The sequence below is a fragment of the Nicotiana sylvestris genome, chromosome 9, assembly GCF_000393655.2.
Source record: "Nicotiana sylvestris chromosome 9, ASM39365v2, whole genome shotgun sequence".
NCBI lineage: Eukaryota > Viridiplantae > Streptophyta > Magnoliopsida > Solanales > Solanaceae > Nicotiana > Nicotiana sylvestris.
The window spans coordinates 139,288,368-139,311,216 of NC_091065.1; the positions used below are offsets into that span (position 1 = coordinate 139,288,368).

At 39.0% G+C, this 22,849-nt stretch overlaps 1 protein-coding gene across 1 annotated transcript in view; it reads right to left on the reverse strand.

Moving 5' to 3' along the window:
* LOC104222395 (mediator of RNA polymerase II transcription subunit 25-like) overlaps positions 1 to 22,849 on the reverse strand; it is a 42,181-nt gene that overhangs the window by 12,004 nt on the left and 7,328 nt on the right. The window contains exons 3-9 of the mRNA XM_009773627.2: positions 22,661 to 22,724; positions 21,768 to 21,898; positions 6,513 to 6,719; positions 6,351 to 6,416; positions 4,537 to 4,747; positions 3,604 to 3,671; positions 2,705 to 3,523 (exon numbers count right to left, since the gene is read on the reverse strand). Of these exons, the coding sequence (XP_009771929.1) occupies positions 2,705 to 3,523; positions 3,604 to 3,671; positions 4,537 to 4,747; positions 6,351 to 6,416; positions 6,513 to 6,719; positions 21,768 to 21,898; positions 22,661 to 22,724 (1,566 nt within the window). The remainder of the gene's footprint in view (positions 1 to 2,704; positions 3,524 to 3,603; positions 3,672 to 4,536; positions 4,748 to 6,350; positions 6,417 to 6,512; positions 6,720 to 21,767; positions 21,899 to 22,660; positions 22,725 to 22,849) is intronic.

The window sequence follows — 22,849 nt, forward strand, 5'->3', positions numbered from 1 at the left end:
TCCGAGATATTACCTCATAAAAACGGGATATGTCATTAGTGTATAAAGTATGAGCCTTCTCCCAAACTGAATAACAAATCTGGAATGGACGAAAGAAACGCATTATCTTGGGATCAATAGATCGCCACAAGAGACTATACAATTAAGCCTCAATTTTCTCCCAAAATGCGTTGGCCTTTTCATCTCTGTCACCCACCTATTTGGTTAGGTGATTTTGAACACCTTGACCCTTGCACCACAACTCCCATTAAAGGTTCCGAAGTAATCATCACGCTTGAATTTCCAGAACACGCGCTTTTGGAACCAAAAACATCAACTCCCAAAGACATTATTGAACCAAATAATCAAGAAGCAGCAGTAACTCGTAGAAAGTCAAGAAGCAACAGAAAAAGGACATTGTAGCCGCTGAAAACTAGAAACAATCCCCGAAATCTGCAACAAGTACCCGGAAAATAAAAAAAGTTGTTGGATGCCTCACGTGTCGGCGCGTGAGTTGGAATCTCGCCGGAAAAGTTCCTTTAGGCAGCACATGAGAGGGGTTCTGCCGAAGGAACTTTTAAGGGTTGGTCGCAGGAGCTCGTGGTGGTATTGATTTTTGCACAACACTGACATAAAAGGACTTCCATGCAGACAGACCTACGGTCACCGAAAAATTATTCGTTTAACTAATTTCTTCTTCCCGGAGTCAGCTGGTATTTTTGTACAACGATGAATCTCTCATGGTAGCTCTGATACCACGTGAGAATAGTACGGGAAAATTATATTATTGATATTAGTTAATTTACTATAATACAAGGAGCCCTATTTATATAAGGTGTGTACATATACCTAAAACCTTCACTATCAATGTGGGACACTTATAAAGGCAACACACTTTATACACAACTAACTCTAACAGCCCATTTCAACAATGTGCATATCACTGAATCAACGAAAGCAAATGCTACATGACTTACTTGGTAGAAGTGTTTCATGACATGCCAAACCCACATGGTTAGTTTTAGCTTACAATTTTGGTCTCACACTTGGCATCTCAAGATAGCATGTTTAGCACTTCACTTTGGATGTCATCTTGTCAACCATTCTAAAAGATTACTCTTAAGCAAGTTTATGTGTAAGCATTCTTCAACATTTACCATCAATTTGGAAGAATAATCAGACTATCTTTTGCATGGCAAAGTTTTTGTTTCAGTTTCCCAAAAATGCAACTGGGAAGCACCATCATGAAATATATAATTTTTTTATGAAAAGCATGAATTATACTATTTTCAACAACCCACATACTACCAATCACCCCACCCTATCCGCAAAATCAAACTCCATCCTACCTTCAGTATGCCATCCTTGATTTTCTCTGTTGTATTTACATCAGGCATATTAGGTACATGGTTCTAAGATTAACATCTGAAACGAGTCACGGAGAAGAAATCCAAAGACTAACCACTCGGTAGTGCAGGGGTGAAGAGCCAACCAAGATTGAAAAGCTGATTTTCCACAAAATCTACTTTAGTAGAGCATACATTCATTTCTAAATACAGTTTAAAGTTGTCTTTGTCAATTTACATAATTACAAGGAAACTACTCAAATACCCCTCTTGAATAGAGCTGCACTATAATAATCAAGTAATACAGGCAATTGAGTACCAAACACCCCAAAAACATCAAATTAGACATTTACAGTTGCAAATCCAACAGCATATGAAAGGATGAAATCGGTTGTGATTCTTCATGGCTGGTATCCCGGGAAATGGTGCAAAATATTTTCAATACAACGCCCCAAAAACATCAATTTACAATTTACAGTTGCAAATCCAACAGCATATGAAAAGGATGAAGATTGGTTGTGATACTTGATAGCTGGTTTCCCCCCGGAAATGGTTGCAGCCTACAGCAACCCACCAAAGACTAAGGGAGAGCCCTTAAAAGCTCCCATTAAATCATAATCACCAAATATCGCACCTAAACTGCTACAACCACAATACAAAATCTTTGGCATTGTGGCCCTGGATTGTTATACTAAAATCACTATATTGTTACACCACATAACAGAACAGAAATCGACAGAGTTCTTTGTCAAAAAACCACATACGTTAAATCAAGCTTATATATTTAATGGTTGGAAAAAAGCATAAAATTCCATTTTTTGAAGAATCGGATATAGAAATCTCAGCAGAGATTGTACTGCCAAAGGATTTCTAAATTAGAGACTAACTCATTTAAAGCTAAACAAAAACTGCCAGCAGAAACAACAAGAACGATGACCCACTAAAATCTCACAAGTGGGGTCTGAAGAGGGTAGTGTGTACGCAGACCTTACCCCTACCCCGAAGGAGTAGAAAGGTTGTTTCCGAAAGACCCTCGGCTCAAGAAGACGGAAAAGACGAGAAGAGAAGGGAAGGGACAATATATTAGTACCATCAGACAGAAACCAAAAATATAATAACAGCATCATAGGAACTAAAAAATAGTTGAAATGTAGTAACAAAACTAGAAAATAAGCCCCGATGCTATGAAAACGTAAGGATAGTTAGAACACAACATAAACCCCTAGCAGTCTAAGGCCGCCCCTACTTAAAGAAGATCTAACTATGATTCCTATTTTATCTGTTGTTAAGACAAGGAAAAATTAAAAGGATGAGTTAGTTTTTGTAGGAACAGAGTCACTGTCCAACTTCAGCATTTTCTACAGATTAATCGGTCTTACCTCCCAAACTTTTACATATTTTGATTGAGCTGAAGGCAATGCAGCAGGTGTTTGCTGCTGAGATAGAGGCATGTTAGCTCCTGTGCTATTACCAACAGGTTGCATGCCTGGCTGTCCTTGTTGAGAGATCCCTGGAGTAGGCATCATTGTGCCGGTTCCGGAAGGCATACCAGTTGCACCCAACCCAGTCAGCATATTCTGGTTCATTCCTGTCCCACTTGGCATCATTTGTGTGCCTGGTAGATTACCTTGGCACATTCCAGGAACTGTTTGACCAGCCATACTAATGCCTCCTTGGTTATTACTCAAAGGCTGCGAAATGCTAATGTTTGGATTCCCAGACATACTGGGAGCAGTCGAAGTGAATGAAGCAGGAGCTGAATTTTGCGTATTCTGCCCACTGCCTGATAATGGAACTGACCCACTTACTGTTGTGACACCTGATTGCCCAGATGAAAATACAGTTTGGGCAGAAGGGACGGAAGATGCCATTCCACTAGATATCATACTTGAAAGCATAGGGGTGCCACCCATAGATTGCAGGCCTATAGAAGTTGCCCCAGCTATTGCTTGGCGTGCTTGAGCAACATCGTTCAGGATTCTGACATTTGCTGCTGCTGCAGCAACTGGACGTAAGGACTGTGTCATGCCACTGACTATGGGTTTCATCTCCTGAACATTCTCATTATGTGATGCCATCTCCTGAGAAACAGAAAGAGGAGAAGAAGTTTGCAAGCTTGGAACAGGTTGAAGAGCAGGACGAACAGATGGAATATGTGAAAATGCAGGCCCATTCATGGAGGTCACGGTAGTGGGCTCCTGAAAACATATGTTATAAGATCATAGCATCTACAGTAATGTCTGGATACCAAGCAGGTGTACAAGTTGTTGAGTCTTACAATTTTTACAGTTGCAGGAGGAATATTTCCAGCAGAAATTGGTTGTCGGCTCATAACAGATCCATTTGCTGAGAGGTAAATAGAAAAGAAAATCAGTATCCTTCAACAAAAGCATTGGGGAGTAATCCATATATCCCAGGATGATCTATATTACAATACACGAGTATCTTTAAAAATTGATCTAGTATGCATGTCGTACCAGAGGAGATGATTTTTTGGACCTATATTAAGTTATTAGCTAAAACTGTAATTTTAAACAGTATTCAAGATGATGTAACTTACTAATCCTCAGAAAAGATAAAAGAGCTAAATGTAAAGAAGCCAAAAGTATCATCACCACATGCCCACATGTACACCTCAACCTAATCGAGGAACGACTAGGAGAGTAAAAATTGACATTTTAGCAAAAGACAGAAGATACTACAGCTAAACAGAGAGTTGAATAGTTTAGCAATCAGTTGTCTATCCAAAAGGCCAAGCTTGAACTCTAAAAATGGAACAAATCAAGCATGAGCAAGTTAACCCAAAGAAAATGCACAGCAGAGTGAACTGTTCCCAAGATATATCAGGTTGAATAAAGTTTACACAGTGGGTTTCTTCATAAAAACGTTTATACAGTGGTTTTACTTGTTTTTATATGGTGTTAAGTGGTTAGTCTGTTCAACAGCTTGACCCTGCCAACTACCAAATTAAGTGTGCCAACTTCCAAAGAAAGTGGGGGATATTTCTGTTAATTGTTCATTTTTCTTTTTTGCGCATTCGGACATATCCTCTTGGTGCGCATTCCTCTATTTCTATTCACCAAAATACTATGTCCAACATGGAAGAGTAAAAGAAGAGCATGCAAATCTATGAATAAGGTAACATTAGCCTGAGCAAACGCTCCTATAGGATGATAAAGCCGGAAAATAAGTTCAAAAAAATTACACAAACCTGCTGAATTAGAAATTGATGGTGGCACGGAAACTGGCGGAATAGAAGGCACATCCATTTTGATAGGGGTTTGGTTTGACGTCAAATTGGTCATTCCAGAGCGACTAAAAGCAGCACGAGCCTCGATGAAATTTTCAGAAATCAAAACAAGAAAGTTTGGATTCTTAGCTGTATCAATTGGCGGGTCAGCTGCTCGTGGATTGCGTTTTCCCTGTATCCATACAAGTTCACACTCAGCATAAAACTAAATGAGAAGTTGGAAAATGGGGCATTCCATTTTTCATAGCTCCGGCACTAAGACTAGCGGGATAGGAATGTGTGCTGAGTGAGGAGGATTATAAGTCCATCTCCCTTTCATGGAAGACAGAGCCTACTGTCGAGAACCATTGAATTAATAGAATGTAAGAACATAATATCATGGGTGATTCGAAGATAATTTCAGACGATAAATACATTATCCACGATTAAAAGGCTGATCATTTTTAAGCAGTTAGTAAAGCTAAATGTTTCTCCATAGCTATAGTATGCTGCATATTCTCCATACAAGTTCACACTCAGTATAAAACAAAATGAGAAGTTGGAAAATGGGGCATTCCATTTTTCATAGCTCCAGCACTAAGACTAGCGGGATAGGAGTGTATGCTGAGTGAGGAGGATTATAAGTCCATCTCCCTTTCATGGAAGACAGAGCCTACTGTCGAGAACCATTGAACTAATAGAATGTAAGAACATAATATCATGGGTGATTTGAAGATAATTTAAGACGATAAATACATTATCCACGATTAAAAGGCTGATCATTTTTAAGCACTTAGTAAAGCTAAATGTTTCTCCATAGCTATAGTATGCTGCATATTCTCAAATTTGGACTCCGAAAATGAAGAAGTATTTTTGCAACAGTCAACCTTAAAGGGATAAGTTTTTTATTTTGATAAGGTAATAAATTTCATTACAAAGGGGACAAAAAGATGCCCGTACACAAGGAGTGTACCCAAAAGTAGAAAACCTTACAAGAGGACACGGTTTTCTACGAATGATACCCAATCTTCTATGCAAACAGGAACCTCAAAGGTGCACCAAAAATAAATAAGGGAAAAGAGGCTACTCCTCAAGTGTACAAAATCTTTCTCTACTACATCAAAAGCTCTCCTATTCCTCTCACTCCAAAGAACCCACATGAGTGCTAGAGGAACAACATCCCATGCCCTGCATCTTCTCTTCCGCCTTCCTTTAACTAACCTTAAAGGGATAAGTTAGTAGGAGGATGTTATTGTGGAGCTCATGGATATTCTTACTTCTAATGAACAAGCATAGAGTTTGAAACAAATGGAACTATAAAGTCCACATGCATCACTTTTCTCTATTTAAGACCAAGTGATAATCATGAAGGCTGAATCAAATTAGAGAGTTCTGTCATAAATTCATAGTTTTTAACTAGTGAAATGCTTGCCACAACATAAGTATCGAAAGAGTGAGAAGCACACCAAAGATTGTTCCGTTAATGACATTCCAAGAATATATAATATGTGGTACAGAAATCATTCAAAACATGTTACTTGCTCCAATCCTGAACATAGTATTATGGTAAATGAGTACCAAAGTTAGCAATTTCCCAGTTCAACAGAGAGTACTAATATAATATCTAGAGAGGTCGGAAAGAGCATGCAGGAAGTTAATCCGCAACTAGGAAAAGTTGAAGACAATAATTATTGTAGGTCACAGAAATAAAAAAACAGTCAAGTTTCAACACAATAAAGACAGGCTTTGACCCTAATAAAGAAACGGAAAGAAATCAATGAAGTTGGCACAATTACCGCATTATATACTGCTCTTAGTTTTGAAAGCTGTTTTGGGCATATAACTGACAGGGAAACAGAGCACTGCAAGGGAAAGAGTAACTTGTTAGTGAAGGATGAAGCAGAATATGCGAGGGGAAGACCAAGATTATGAAAATGCAAAAGGCTTTAGATCAGTACCTGAGGGAATGCCTTCGCAACTGTCTCAGCATCAGATAGTCGACTATCTGTTTGTGTTTCAGTATTTTCGTTCTGCTCCAGTTTCTGCATCTGTGGTCGATAAACTGGTGTAGGCAACGGATAAGGATTGCTTGCAGAAATAAGTAGGCAATGTTTTTTCCCTTCCATGTTTTGTTGACTTTGGTTTCCATTTGGAGAAGAAAACATCTGAATGAAGCATCAGTTTAGCTCTATGTGTGTGTGTGTGTTTAAGTAAAAAAGAAACCCAGAACATATTTTGTAGGCTAAGTTAATTAAACAAACCAGGAGCAACTCATTTTTTAATGTGATTCAACACACCCCATTACTATTGTGTGAACTATATAAACAATATCCTCCTTTAGTGAATAGCTTAAGAACAGACTAGAGGAACTTCAAGTACACCTGAATATCAGGAATTAGAGATAAAATGCCAACTCATCATGGCCCACATGAAAAATCAAGAGAGAGAAGGTGTAGACTCAAGCTAAATCCGATCAAACTGAGTTTTCAGACAATCACTCTCCAAAAAATAATTGGATCAAAACTGAGTCAACATCATGGAGAGGAAGACATATATATCGCCAGAAACAAGTCTTTTGATAAAGATTGTTACAAAGCTCGTCGATGCGCAATGCAACAGTAAAATGCTTAGGCTAAAAATGACTAGAAAGAAATAGGACAAACGGAAATTCTTCATTCAGCATAATCCATCTGTCCAATACAGAGATTTTTAAAAAGCAACAACAACCCAGCTGGCAATTACTAAGTGCGATAGGTGTCCCCCCTTCCCTAACAAACTAAAGTAGTACTCCATAAATAATTGAAAGATTAAAGTGTTCACATATGAACTTAGGGGAAAAAGGTAAAAAATCTACTAACTCCAATTAACTTAGCCAGATACTCAAATCCAGCTGAAGTTGCGAAACCTAGAGAGATTTCTTTCGGCGACTTTGGCGATTGAGAGGCGATCTCTGGCGACAGTCCCCTTATGGCCAATTTGGCCGGCGGCCAGCCATCCTCCATGGTTGGTCTGCTTTCTCCAACCAAAATACCATCCAACAACCCTGACACGAACGCTACTCAACCCCTAGATTTCTCGAATCTTTTGAAACCTAGTTCATTAAATACGGCTATGCACGTAAACCCTAGTTCTCAAGTTGCGCCTATTCTCGTTAAGCCAATTCAATTTTTGCATGGAGAACCTATTATCAAGTGGACAGAAGCTGAAGTATATCGCATGAACATTATAGAAGGACTTCAATATGCAGTGGTTGGTAAGTTTTCATACGGCTGGCCTGAATTACAAGAGCTACGTAAAATAATTCCTTCTCAATGTGGAATTAAGGGTGAATGTAATGTTGGTTTCTAAGGGACAGGCATGTTCTTATTAGATTGACATTGTGGGAAGATTATGTGAATTTAACTTCAAGGGGAGTTTATTACTTGAAAGCAAAAGATGGGTATCAATATCAAATGCGTCCATTAATTTATGATTCAAAGTTCAAAGTTAATGATGAAACCCCGTTGCCAATGGCATGGATTTCGTTCCCAAAACTGTTGCCCACTTACTTTGTGAAAGGGTGCTTATTTCCATTGGCTTCAGCAGTAGGAAAACCATTGCATTTAGATATGGCAACCATCAATAAAACAAGACCAAGTTGTGCAAGGGTGAAGGTACTAGTTGATCTTTTGGCTGACCTACCTAAGGGTGTACGCATGGATATTGTGAATGAAATTTTTGGAGAAACAAGATCTGAATAGGTGAAGATTTGATATGATTACATCCCTAAGTATTGCATGGAATGTAGGTTGCAAGGTTACAATGAGGAGGAATGTTGGAGATTACATCCGGAATTGATGGAAGGCAATGGCAATGCAAAGCAAACTGTGCAGGACAATGCGGATGAAACAGGAAGAGAAAAGGGTCCCTTGATGATTCTTACTAGTGACAAGGTTGTTGGTAATCCAAAGGAACAATGGAAAGAGGTCAAGGACAAACGAGTAAAAACTATTGATAATCAAGATGATGCTCATGATAAAACTGGAAAGGAAATAGTTCCAGCTGACAAAGGAGTAGGTAAACAGGTTCCAACTTCTAATAAATATACAGCTTTAGAGGTGGAAGAAGGAGAAAAAGATGACAGTAATCAGCTGGCTTTGGTGGAGGTTACTACTGATACTCGAAGCCCTAAACCTAATCCTAAGAGTAATGGGAAGCTGAACCCAGCAGCAGAGGTTTTCAAACCATATTCGCCTGGGAGTAAGGCGGTGAAGGATGGTGGTGATGCTACCGTTAAAGGGAATGGGAAGTCACAAGCAGGAACAAAAGAAAAGAAACCACTGCACAATGGGTTACTAGAACTTTTGGTGGTAACCTAGATACCTCTAAATAGGTGTGCAAAGAAAGTACAGCTCAACCTCTGGATACTCAAGAAGCAAGGTGTAATCCTAATTCTAATGGGATTGGGGTATCAAAGGAAAATAATGGCATGGTTAATATTGAACAAAAAACGGCGTATCTGAAGCAAGTTGGTACGACTATTCAGTCAAACAAAGAAATACCTATACAATATGTTGCTACTGGTAATCCACTGATGGAACGACTATGGAGTCAACAGGTTGAAGAAGAATCAGAGGAGGAAGGTGAGCTACATTCAGAATATGACCAGGACAAAGAAGAAGATAATGGCCAGGTGAGTGATCACAAGTCAGATGAAGGTGTGCTTTTTGAAGGAGATGACGAGGAAGATGATGTTGATAAGAATGAAGAAGCATGCAAAAACATCGAGTTGAAGGCACCTGAATTAGATCCCAAACCTACTGATAGAAAGATGATACAATCAAAGGTGAACCCTAACCCTACTGTAACACTAGTTGTCACTCCAGATATGAACCCTAACACTACTGTCCAAACCCCAGCGACAGTAAACCCTAACCCTAACACTGATTTGCAAGGGAACAAGGTTCCAGTTAACAAGGTCTTGAATGAAGAAAAGGAGAATACTAGCAAGGCAGTGGTGCCTAAGCCAGTGAAGACTCAACTTACAAAACAAACAGCTGCACTGGAGGAGGAAGACAACGTAGAAGGAAAAGGGAAAGATATGGATGAAGAGTCCATTACTCACAATTTCAGGAAGGTTGCTCGACAGGGTGACTTGTCTCCCAGGCATTTGGACAAGGCAAAGTCGACTGGAAAGGATAGAAAGAAGCAGCAAAAGGAAATTTCTATTGTTTCTAACATTGGAGTTCAAACTAGAAGGACACTTTCTAAATCCACCAATTAAATATGAATGCTATAATCTGGAACATCTGATCTGTGAAGACAAAGAAAGCTTTTGAATGACTTATTACAATGCATCAGCAGCAGCATTTCAGATTTATGGGGATGATGGAACCAATGCAACAAGCTAGGAAGTTGAAAGATATAGAAGGATAATTGGATTTGCCCAAGACTTTGTGAATGTTTCTAACAAAATCTTGGCCTTGGTAGATGATGGACATAATGTTACTATCCTATTTGATATGGAATAACAGCTTACTCTAAAGCTTGTTGACTCTAGTTCTCACAAGGAACTAATTCTCACATTAGTTTATGCCATATGTGATGCAACTGAAAGGATAGAACTATGGGATACATTATATGATTTGGCTTTGGATATGACTATCCCATGGATTGTTGGAGGAGATTTCAATGTGATATGGGATGAGGAGGAGAAATATGGAGGTCTTCCTGTGTCATTGAATGAAGTAGACGATTTTAGATATTGCATCTACTTGCAATTTGCATGATCTTGGCTTCAAATGAAGTATATTTACTTGGTGGAATGGTAAAGCTGAAGAAGATTGCATCTTTAAAGGCTTGATAGGGTTCTGGCCAACTTCGAGTTTCAGCAATTGTTTCCGGGGGTTGGAATCACTCATCTGTCCAAGATTGGCTCCGATCATAGCCCCTTATTAATCACTTGTGATCCACAGTTCACGCCTATCAAGAAGCAGTTTAAATTCCTTAATTTCTGGAAAGATCACGTTTCATTCCAAGATGTTGTGCGAGAAAATTGGCAAGTGGATTTTTGTGCTAATCCTTTTATTATCCACAATCACAAATTGAAGAAATTGAAGAGAGCTCTTTCAACATGGAGTAAAGCTACGTATGGGATATTTTTCAGAAAATTGCTAGTTTAGAAGAGGTGGTGTTGGTGCATGAGGCTCAATTTGAATTATATCCAACACAACTCAACAAGAAAGGTTGCACAGAGTCCAGGCAGAGTTAATCAGATACTTGTCACTGGGGGAGGAGTTCTGGAAGCAAAAATCAGGCATGGCATGGTTTAAAGATGGGGATAGAAATACCAGACTCTTTCATGCTCAAGTAAAGGGGAGGACAAGGAGATTACAAATAAGGAGGATTCAAAATAGTGAAGGCAACTGGATTGAAGGAAATGAGCCATTAGCAGAAGAAGCATTCAAGTTCTTTCAAGCACAGTTTAAAGAAAATGTTGTCCCTACTGCATTTGGAATCATAGATCATGTCCCTAAATGGTTACTATGGAGCAAAATCAAGATCTGATAAGGCAACCTACAAAAGAGGAGGTCAAATTTGTTGTTTTTGGCCTAAATGGAGAAAGTGCTGGAGGTCCAGGTGGCTTCACCGGTAAGTTCTTTCATTGTTGTTGGGAGATCATAGGTAATGATGTTTATGCTATGGTGAGAGAATTTTTTAATGGCCAGGAGTTACCTAAATTTGTGAGTCACACAAACTTAGAACTTCTGCCTAAGAAAAAGGAAGTGAATACATTTTCGCCTTAGAAAATTTATTAATAAGGTGTTCTCAAGAGTTATTCATGAAAGACTTATCACTTTGCTACCTTCTCTCATCTCTGATGAACAAGCTGGTTTTGTTAGAGGAAGGAGTATTGTTGAGAATGTACTATTGACACAGGAAATTATCACTCAAATTAGGTTAAGAACTAAGGTTGGACCTAATGTTGTCATCAAATTAGACATGACTAAAGCATATGATAGGCTTTCATGGCTTTTCATGACTAAGGTGTTGAGGAAAACAGGTTTTTGTGAGAGATTTATTGGTGTTGCGTATGGTATAGTATCAAACAAATGGTACTCTGTGTTGATCAATGACCAGCCATATGGTTTTTTTTAAATCTACTAGAGGAGTCAAGCAAGGTGATCCATTGTCACCTACATTGTTCATTCTTGTTGCTGAAGCTATGTCAACGGGATTGAATTCTTTGCATATGAATTTACACTTTTGTGGGTTTGGTTTACCCACATGAAGCCCAAAGATCAATCATCTAGCTTATGCTGATACCATAATATTTTCATCCTCAGATGCAACATCATTGCAGTTGATTATGGAGGTGTTGAGTGCTTATGAGGTGACTTCTGGCCAGTTAATCAACAAGGCAAAATCAGCAATATATATGCATTATTCTACAAGTCTGGAAGTTACAAATAAGGTGCAAAGAATTACTGGAATAGGTAGGCAGGAATTTCCTTTTACTTATCTTGGCTGCCCCATTTTCTATGCAAGAAGAAGGCTGGACTATTATCATGGACTTATCAACAAGGTGGTGGATAAATTGCAATCATGGAAGGTAAACTACTCTCTATTGGTGGTCGGGCAGTCTTGATAAAACATGTTCTTCAAAGTATGCCAATACACCTATTATCAGCTGTGAATCCTCCTCCAGTTATTATTAACAAAATTCATAAATTGTTTGCTCGATTCTTTTGGAGCAATTCCGTTGGAGGTAAGGACATACATTGGGCCTCCTGGGACAAGTTATGCCTACCATATGAAGAAGGAGGGGTAGGGTTTAGGTCATTACATGATGTCTCAAAAGCTTTGTTTTGCAAACTTTGGTGGAACTTTCGAACTAAACCTACATTATGGAGTTCGTTCATGAGCCAAAAATATTATAAGAAAATGAATGTTATGGTTGTGCCATGAATAAATGGATCTCGTGTTTGGAGGAAAATGCTTGAATGTAGAGATGAGATTGAGCATCAAATAAATCGGAAACCAAGAATGGTTTCCTCTTTGTTTTGGTTCAGGTTTGCGTGCTTTATATTTCATTACTCCTCCTGATTTCTTTTGCGATGAATCCATAAATAATGTATATGATGAGGTGTTGGACAATGCATTGGATGAAAACAAGTTACTGTAGATTCTTCCACAAGAGTTGGTCGTACATATTATAGAGAATATCAAACCACCAAGATCACATGATGATCTTGATAGTCCACCAAGATCACATCAGAATTTGCTATCCCTTCAAAATATCTAGAGCTCCTTCTATTCCAAATTGTCCACCAGATGACTTCAGGTACCATGTGCCACCAAGACTTCTTCCTTAATAAGTTGCCTGGATCATTCCAGCATGCTGTCATTTTTGCAATTGTCCTAGGCATTGTCCAGCTTAGGCTTTTCAAACTCATAAACAGCTTCCACAACCTGCTGGTTACTCTGCAGTGTAGACACAAGTGATTGTTTGTTTCCATCTCCCTTTCACACATAAAGCATCTAGAGAGCAGTGGTATTCCTTATTTCACCGAACAATCATGTGTCAGGACAGCCTTTTTAACCACTAACCAGCAAAAACATGCCACTTTGAAAGGGATGTTTATTTTCCAGATGTGTTTCCAATGCCATGGCACAATGTGTTGAATATCATATATGTTTAGCATCCCATAGGCTGACTTCACAGAGAAAACTCCTCTGCTCCATTCTTGTACTTGAGAGTCATCAATGTAGCTTTCAAAAATTTATTCCATCCATTTGGGCTAAACTGCTGACAAATCTTTGCATTCTCCTTATGCCTCTTCATCAAACCTATGGGACAGTGCATCAGCAGCAATATTGTAGCCCAAGAAGTTTAGTTATGCCTTTATGCTGCAAGGCTATAGTAGCCGTTTGTTTTGTAAGAAACTTCAAGCTATGGTGATCTGTTTTAGGAATGAAATGGGCTGGCTGGAGATAGTGCGTCCATTTCTCCACAGCCACTAAAAGTGCAATTAGCTCCTTCTCATAGGTAGACAGGCCCAAGTGTTTTGGACTCAAAGCCTGACTCAGAAAAGCTATGGGCCTTTGTCTTAGCATTAAGACTGTGCCAATCCCCTTCCCACTTGCATCGACCTCCACTACAAAAGGCTCCATAAAATTTGGGAAAGCTAACACCGAGGACTTGACTATTGCATTTTTAAGGCCCATGAAAGCTGTTGTAGCTTCCTCATTCCAGTCAAAACCTCCTTTCTTGAGCATAGAAGATAAACGCTCGCTTATTATTCAAAAAAATTTAATGAATCTGCGATAATAGCTAGTCAGTCCTAGGAATCCCAATAATTATTTCACCGTTTTGGGCTGAGCCCAATTCACCATTGCCTCTACTTTCGTTGAATCAGTACTGACCCCTTCCCTTCAAATGATATGGCCTAAATACTCGATATTAGGCTTGGCAAAACTAAACTTGTTAGTCGTAGAAAATGCCTTATACTGCACTAGTACCTCAAAGACCAATTTCAAATATGCCACATGATCCTCCATATTTTGGCTGGAAAGCATTAGGAACGAACGAAAAGAGCTGGGTCGAGAAGGTTTGGGTTGGTGGTGAAAAAGTGTGAGCCGGTAATGAAGTGCGGTGGACCGTCGTAGTGGTTTGTAAGGTTGAAAAAGTTGTAGTTTGTACTGGGAGTGTTGTTTGTTGTGAAGGTAACACCAATGGTTGAGTAGAAGGGGAAAAGGACACCACGACTCCACTAAGAGTAGGTGGTGGTAAAGGGTTGGTCGGTGATAGAGAAGAAGGTAAAGGAGATCTAAAATTACCTTGCACTGAAAAACCACTAGCAACTATCATAGTACCACCGGCAACTATGGTGGCGTACGACCTCACTGCAGAAGCGCTGAAGCGGGTTCATCCTTATTCCCAGGCTCCCATTGCAACAGCATATTTACAATACGCATGTTAGCATCTTCCTTCCTACAAGTTGAATCTAAACATTCAATGCGTCCACCCTCTCCCGATTCTCACGAATCTAAGCCACATGTTTCACGGTTTCCTCCACAAAGCCTGCAACTGAGCACCCAATCGCTCCAGTCCATCCTCAGTATCTTGTGACGACTAGATTCCACCATGGCAGCAATACCACAGCAGGATCGGTAGGCTCTGATACCAAAATGTTATAAAGCTCGTCAATGAGCAATGCAACAGTAAAACGCTTAGGCTAAAAATGACTAGAAAGAAATAGAGAAATTCTTCATTCAGCATAATCCGTTTGTCCAATACAGATATATTTAAAAAGCAACAACAACTCAGCTAGCAATTACTAAGTGAGACATGTGTCCCCCCCTTCCCTAACAAACTAAAAGACTACTCTGCAAATAACTGAAAGACCAAAGTGTTCACATATGAACTTAAGGGGGAAAAAGTAACAACTTTGCTAACTCGAATTAACTTAGCCGCATACTCAAATAGTCAATCATAGTCAAATTAACCAAAGGAAAAACCTAGCTGCTACAAAGATTGCAGGGAACAAGTCTTCTGAAATAATATAAACAATAAACGATTCAGCAAGTCGATGTGAATGGATAGAGAGGAGATGAAACTTCATTAGGAGATTGACAAAAAGCAGACGGGTATTACTATGGGTAGGACAGCTAATGATAGTGGCATCGAATAGCACAAGGAACAAATTTTGAAGATGGAGTGAGGCAGCTAAGATCGAAAAATATCTTATTGCTCAGAACTTCAATATCCACAGAAGATTCATCGTAGTTACAGCAAAGCAAAATGGTTAGAAGAAGCAACATAATAGTATCACAGTTCTAATATGTCATTAGAGGGAAAAATATTACTGTAAAAATTATCTAGAAAAAGCTAAATTGAATGGCGATGGGACCAAATCAAGTCCCAACAATAAGCTATGTGGAACCAACGAAAGCAAAAAGATGGTCAGATTATCATGGGGCACAGAACAAAGCACCTACAAAATCAACAAAACTATCTGGTCAGGAAGTTTGAAGGTAATCACAAAGAAATACCCACATGCTCAGAAATTAGAAGATAGGTACGAAGCAGAAGGAAATTAGGGGAGATACCCCAAGATGAACAGCACATAGTTTCTTTTCGAGCTTCCTTCAAAAGGAGAGGCAGCTAGAATTAACGTTGGAAAATGGCAATGGAAAAACTTGGAACTTTGGATAGATAGTCACAAGCTGTAGAACGGCTTCTGGCTAGTTTCGAACCAAATTGGATATCAGTAGGACTACTAGAGTTGTCATAAAATCTCTGGTCTGTGAAGGTATTCAAGGAAGTTGGTGAGGAATGTGGAGTGTGGCCAGAAACAGATGAGAAACAACCCTAAGGAACCACCTTCGCTCGACAAGAATCAGAATCAGAGTCAGGGGAACGCGATTGTTATTAGAAAAGAGGATATTGTATTCAAAGTCCCTGTTTGAGTTGAAAGGGTAACCATCATAAAATTAAGGTCAAGCCGGATCAGGGACAGCTGCTGCTGTGGGCAAGCAATACAGACCAGTCCTTCACGTAAACCTGGAGCTATAGAGTGGCAACCTTTTCTTGGGAAAGGCCGCTCACCTGGGAGGTTCAAATTTTGAATCTCTAGAGATGAACGATGGCAGTCGCATGGAAAAGGATTTAAAACACTTGGGGCTCTTCTTTCTTTATAACAACCAAGATGACACAAATCTACCAGTCATACCTGGGCCTAGAATGGCGGATAAGACCGACTCCATTCAGCAAAAAAGAAACCAAACAATTGGGCCAGCTATCACAGAGCAAAACAGAAAAGGGGGGAAATAGAAGTATAAATCAGTTAGACCCAGCGAGCATTATTCCAACTAATGCCTCGTTTATATCAGTGAGGACACATCACGAACCCTTTCTTTTTGAAGTCGAAGCTTCCGGAGTTCAGACGGCCTAGTAATTGCTCGCATTCACCCAGGGTTGTGAAAAGCGGTCGCTTCCTCGCTTAAAGCGAGAAGCGAAGCGACGCGACCATCTGACCGCTTCTGCTATATGAAGCGTAGTAGGTAGGCAAAAGCGTGCGCTTCCCACTAAAAAGCGAGAAGCGACAATGCGAAGCGAGGCGACCGAAGCGAGCGCTTCTCTGTTTTAAACACTTGCCAACCTATTTAATTAAAAAAGGTGGTCTTTTATTAAAACATACGAGTACCAGCAGCAACAGAGAGAAAGAGGCGACTAGGGTTCCAAGTTTTCTACACTTTTCATCTTCAATTCATCAAGTTTGGTCCAGGTATGTGATTTCTTCTTCCTCCTCCTTCTTCTTCTTCTTCTTCTTTTTCTTTTTCTTTTTCTTTCATTGTTTCAGCGTCCAAATAGCAATGAAATGCTGGCGAATTTTTTTTTCCCTTCCGTTTTTCTTTCTCAGTCTTCTCCTCTTCGTGGAAATGCTGCCCAGTTCTTGCCTAGTTCTTCTTTCACTGTTTTTTCATTTGAAATGTTGCCCAGTTTTTAACAAAATGGTATACTGTCCTTCCTCTTATTTTTATATCCTTTATTCTTAGTTCTTATTGCCTTTCTTATGTGTTATGTAGTTGTTCTTTTAACGGCACCAAAAGAAGATAGGAAAGATCCGGCTTGGGCTTATTCTGCAGGAGTTAGCGAGACCAACAAGATGGCAATTAGATGTCTTTTCAGTGACAAGGTTTCAAATGGGGGAATCTATCATCAAAAAGCGCATCTAATCGGTAGTGATCCAAATGTCGCGGCTTGTCCTAAAGTTCCGTCACATGTGAAGGATGAATTGAAAGCATTCCTTCAAAAAAAAAAGAGTTAAAAGGCTTAAATGCTTCATGAACAAGAACTGCATAATCTTGATGATGACAATGATGAAATAGAAGAAGGTGACGATGCTTCGTCGCTTCCATCAAAATCACAAAAGCAGGGAAGGAAGCAAACATTGTCTTCTAGTTGTGGATCTACTGGCAAGACCAAAGGTCCTATAGATTGGTATTTCCCGCAAAAATAAGGGAGGGAAAAGTGGTAATCCTCAAATTGATGCCAAAGTGATTTTTAGGGATTGTGCAGTTGCAATGTTTGCACGGTGGATGTATGATGCAAGTTTTCCTTTTAATTGTGTTAATTATATCGACACTTTTTATGCTTTTATTAACGTCGTATGCCAATATGGTTCAAGAATGAAGCCTCCAACTTATCATGAAGTTAGAGGTCCATATCTAAAAAAAGAGGTGAAAGAGTAACAAAATTGGGGAGGAGCACAAAGTAGAGTGGAACTAGTTTGGTTGTTCCATTATAATGGATAAGTGGACGGCAAGAAATGGAAAAATGATCATCAATATCTTGGTCAATTCTCCTGAGGGAAGCTTGTTTCTTGAGTCCGTTGATGCAAGCGACTCTTCCACTGATTCAATCAAAATGTACTCCTTGTTCAAGAGTACAATAGACTCAATTGGAGCAGAAAATGTTGTTCAAGTTGTCACGGACAACGCCTATGAAAATGTTAAAGCTGGTGATTTGATGTCGGTAGGGTACCCCCATATTTATTGGACTCTATGTGCAGCACATTGCATTAATTTGATCTTCAGTGACATTTACAAGGAAAGACCCTTCAGTTCAGTCTTTAATCAGGTAATTAGAGTGCATTCCTATATTGTTCAAAGGCCTTTGTTGTTGAATATGATGAAGAGATTCACTAAACAAAGAAGCTTGGTGAAACCTGCAAAGACAAGATTTGCTACCGCTTTCTTGACTTTGCATAGGATGTATGAGCAAAAAAGCAATTTGAAGAAGTTGTTTGTTTCAAATGAGTATACTAACAGTGCCTATGGAAGGAAAGCTCGAGGGAAAGAATCTGCAAATATTATACTTTCTGCTTCATTCTGGAACGATGTGGTTCATGCATTGAAGATTGGTGGTCCTTTAGTTAAAGTGCTTCGTTTGGTGGATGGGGAGCAAAGGCCACCAATGGGCTACCTTTACGAAGCAATCGATAGGGTAAAGGAGGCTATTCAAGACTCTTTAGTGATCAAAGAAAATACAAAAGAGTCTTTGAGATCATAGATAAAAGGTGGAGCGGTCAAATTCATCGCCCTTTGCATGCAGCTGGACTTGTTTTGAACCCCGAATTGTTTTATGACAATGAAGAGAGGATTCTAGGAGATGAAGAATTGTGGAATGGATACATTGAATGTATTGAGAAGTTGATACCTAAAGAATTCGTGCAAGATAATATAATAGAGCAATTTAGTACTTATAGGAATGCTGAGCAACTCTTTGGAAAAAATATGGCTACTAGACAAAGAAAGATGAAGTCACCAGGTGAGCGAGTGCTTATATGTTGCTATATAGTTAATAAGTTATTTCTTTATCAATATTATGTTTTTGAATATTTGTTCTACTTCTATAGTTGAATGGTGGAAGCAATATGGCCATTCCACTCCAGAATTACAAAAGTTTGCCATCAAGGTTCTAAGTCTAACATGTAGCTCATCCGGGAGTAAAAGGAATTGGAGCGTGTTTGAACATGTAAGAACTAAGAAGAAAGATTTAGTATATTGAGATAATTAAATTATATCTCAATTGTCCTAATCTTACTAATTACTTATTATTTGCAGATTCATACCAAAAAGAGGAACAAACTAACCTTGAAGCGTCTCAATGATCTAGTCTTCATTAAGTACAATAGAACATTGAGGCATCGTTACGACGCTCGCAATGTAATTGATCCAATTAGTTTGGACAACATCGATGATGCTAATGAATGGCTAACTGGAGTCCCGGAAGATCATGCAGATGAAGAAGTATTTGAGGAAACTTCTGACTTCACTTGGGGTGATGTTGCGGAGGCGCGTGGAATTGGGGAGAGGATTTATGGTTTGAGGGGGAGTACATCAACTTCAAGTTCACGGAGGAAGGGAAAAAAAGCAACTACTTTGTCCCTAGTTGATGAAGAAGAAGAAGTTGAAGAAGAAGAAGTTGACGAGCAATATAATAACGATAGTGGAATACAAGAATTTGACAATCTTGTAGAAGAATAGAATGCTTATCTTGTAGAAGAAGATCTACTCTTTAGTTTTTACATTGAAGTATTGAACATTTGCTTACAGTTACATGTGTTGCCTATGCAGTATTTATTTTAATATTTTTTTAAATTCCGCTTCGCTTCAAAAAAAGCGAGCGCTTCGCTTCTCGCTTCTCGCTTTAAGCGAAAAGGGGGTTGTCGCTTCACGCTCTTCACAACACTGCATCCACCACTGCTGACTCTGATTTTCATAGCAACGAGGGACGTGAGACTCCACTGAGTCCGAAGTTGATAAAAGCAAGACCGGAAGAGGGGGAGGAAATCCTCAGCTTCAAAGCACAACCTCTAGAGATAGACAACAAAATCTCCTCAATGAATGGCATGAAGATGAGCAAGGATTCAAACAGAATCAGACGGAAGAAGCAGCCTGGGTTTGAAGGAACATTATAAAAAGGAGTAAGCAAATGGGAATAGATTTTGAAGGCCGTGAAGGGGAAGCATTAAGTTATTTTCATCAATGACAAAAGGAGGGAAGAAAGGTGACAAACGAGCAGCATGGAATGTCCCAGGAGCTCCAGAAGGGAATTCAGAACTCTTGAGTTCAACATCATTTATAAGGAGGGGAGTGAAAGGTTTAGGAGAAGATAGCTGTCAAACAATGATATAAGAGAAACTGAAAATAGTCAGCTGGAATGTAAGGAGCTTAAACAGTAGAAGGAAAGAAGGTTTTTGAAGATTCAAGTACACAAGTAGAATGCTGATATTTATAGCTTCTACGAGAACGAGACCAATCTAAAAAACATTACTCCAGCACTGTTCAAACAAAGAAATGGGCCACTAGATGGGTCAGCCACATTGTTTTGGATGCTGAAGGGAGGGTTGAGGTGGGGGGTAATCTGATCCTTTGGCACAACTGAATGTGAACCGAGGAAACAAATCCACAAGGGGAGTGCAGTGCCACAGTAAAGTTCAAGGGGCTCCTATGTTACTGCAGTTTCCAATTTGGAATCTGACGTGAATACATAGACCAATACGGAAAGAGGCAGAGTAGTTTTATGGTTCCAAATGGCAGTGCCTAGAGGTTTATGTCATGGGCACGCTTTAACATAACAAGATAGTGCTGGGAAAAGAAGAAAGAGTAGCAGAAGATCCAGATATTCAGAGACAAGGTACAGTTCTTTCTTTTTCTTTTAGAAAAAAAAAAGAACTGCATGAAGGAAGTGAGGTTGATTGACTCCTATTTGGAAGAAATTTTATTTGAACAAGAAGGAACAGACATCTAGAATTGACAGGCTCCTTCTCTCCATGGAGTGAGATGAAGAGCTTAAATACATAAAGAATCAACACTTCTGAGGATCTCCTCTAATCATACTCCACTACTTTTGCAATGTGGGGATTCAGAAAAAAGAAACTCATACTTCAAAGTTGAGAACATGTGAATAGAGGTGGGCAGCTTTAAAGACATGATAGGGTTGGTGGAACACACTTGTAATATAAAGAAGTCTGGAAAAAATATATCCTATCTATTCAATGTAAGAATTTCAATGACATCTTACAATTCCAACTTTATCCTACAATTCTCGAATGAAAGGTATAATTCGTGTGATTTGAAAATTTCTTGGGTCACGTTGTTGGTTGGTTCATGTTAGTGATGATATTGATGTTAATTTGGATAATCTAGTTAATTCAAAGGTTTTGCGATTTTTTAAATTCTTCCTAGTATTTTGTTTGTAGAAGCATAGCTTGATTTTGCCAATATATTTTGTTTGATAATTGAGAAATAGTATAGGGCAGTGGCGCACAGTTCTAAACTCGGTGGATTATGGTACCGCCTCTACCCTTCTCCTCTTAAAAACCAGGCTTTTGTCTGCGGCAGCTTTTGAACCCATGATATGTGTCGAACCACACATCACGAGCTGCACATTACACATAGAGAATCATAGCATGATTTTGTCTATATTTTTAAGAGTAACTTCATTCTGCCTACATTATTATTTCAAAATGGGGTTTCACCGTAATTCCCTGAGCTATCTACATGAATTGGTGGGTTATTCACCAAAATGTTATTTATACGTATTATTCTATGTCTAATGCATATAACGCGTGATTCCCATTTCGATTAGTTATAATATCACAATTTGACAAACAACAGAGGTGCAAACTTGTCTTTAGAACATCTTAAACAGTAAAACGCACCATCAATGCTTCACCAAGTCCTTCTGCAACTGCAGCATCACTGAAACCACCTCCTGAAAAAGGTATAGCCGAAAGCCACTGGAAAAAGATATCCATGTCTCTTGTCCAGCCACTGCGCTGAACCAGGCAAGCTGCATAAAAGGAAGTAAAATGGAAGAAGAAAATGAAATAAAAACGTCAGGCAGAAAGAAAAAGAAAGAGAAAACATGTGTCTTGTGTCTTTAACAACAAAGAGAAGTCAGAGGCAGCCTTGAAATACAACTTCAAGAGTGAGGGGGGATCTCGTATAAAATATAGGTTAACAAACGCTTCAACAACCAACAACCACACAACATTTACTAGTACATTGGATATTGCTACTTCAGAAATTATAACAGACCATCAAATCCACTAGAATATAAATGGAAAAATCAATTTCAAAGAGCTGGGATATTTTATTAAAAAAATCCAAATTGACTGTAAGCCACCGTCAAAGAGGATATCAATCCTATGAGCATAGACAGACTCCTAAAATCGGAAACTATAATTATTAAATCATGGATCAAGAGAGTTGGCATGTAATTTACGGAACTGTATGCTGCATAGGTAGAATTGGCATGTAAGAATCACATTATTAAATAATTCTCCACATCAAGGGGATTGTAGGAATCATGCGAAAAAGGTCCTAAAATCATGGAATGATGCCAATTTCATGTGGACATGCCACAAAATCGATTGGAGATCGGTACTGAAAATTTTATTTTCCTTTGCTCCTTCCATTTGTTTTCCCAGGTTGAAATTTGAGATAGGGCTAGAATATTGTTCTATGTGCATGACTCAACAAGCCCTCGTACTTAAATTTGCAATTGAATCAGCAAACAAATCTAGGGATTAAGAACAAGGAAAATACAAACCACTGTAAGAACCATGTGCATTAAACATGACCAAGGAGACCTCCACATTGGCGGCAGATGGCTTCTGGAATTTCAACAGTGGAAGGTAAAATTAGCTTAGGTAGAAATCATACAATAAATTGCACTGAAGTCTCAACTCAGACAGTATGGAATATACTGTTTTTTATCAGTAGTATGGAATATAATGTT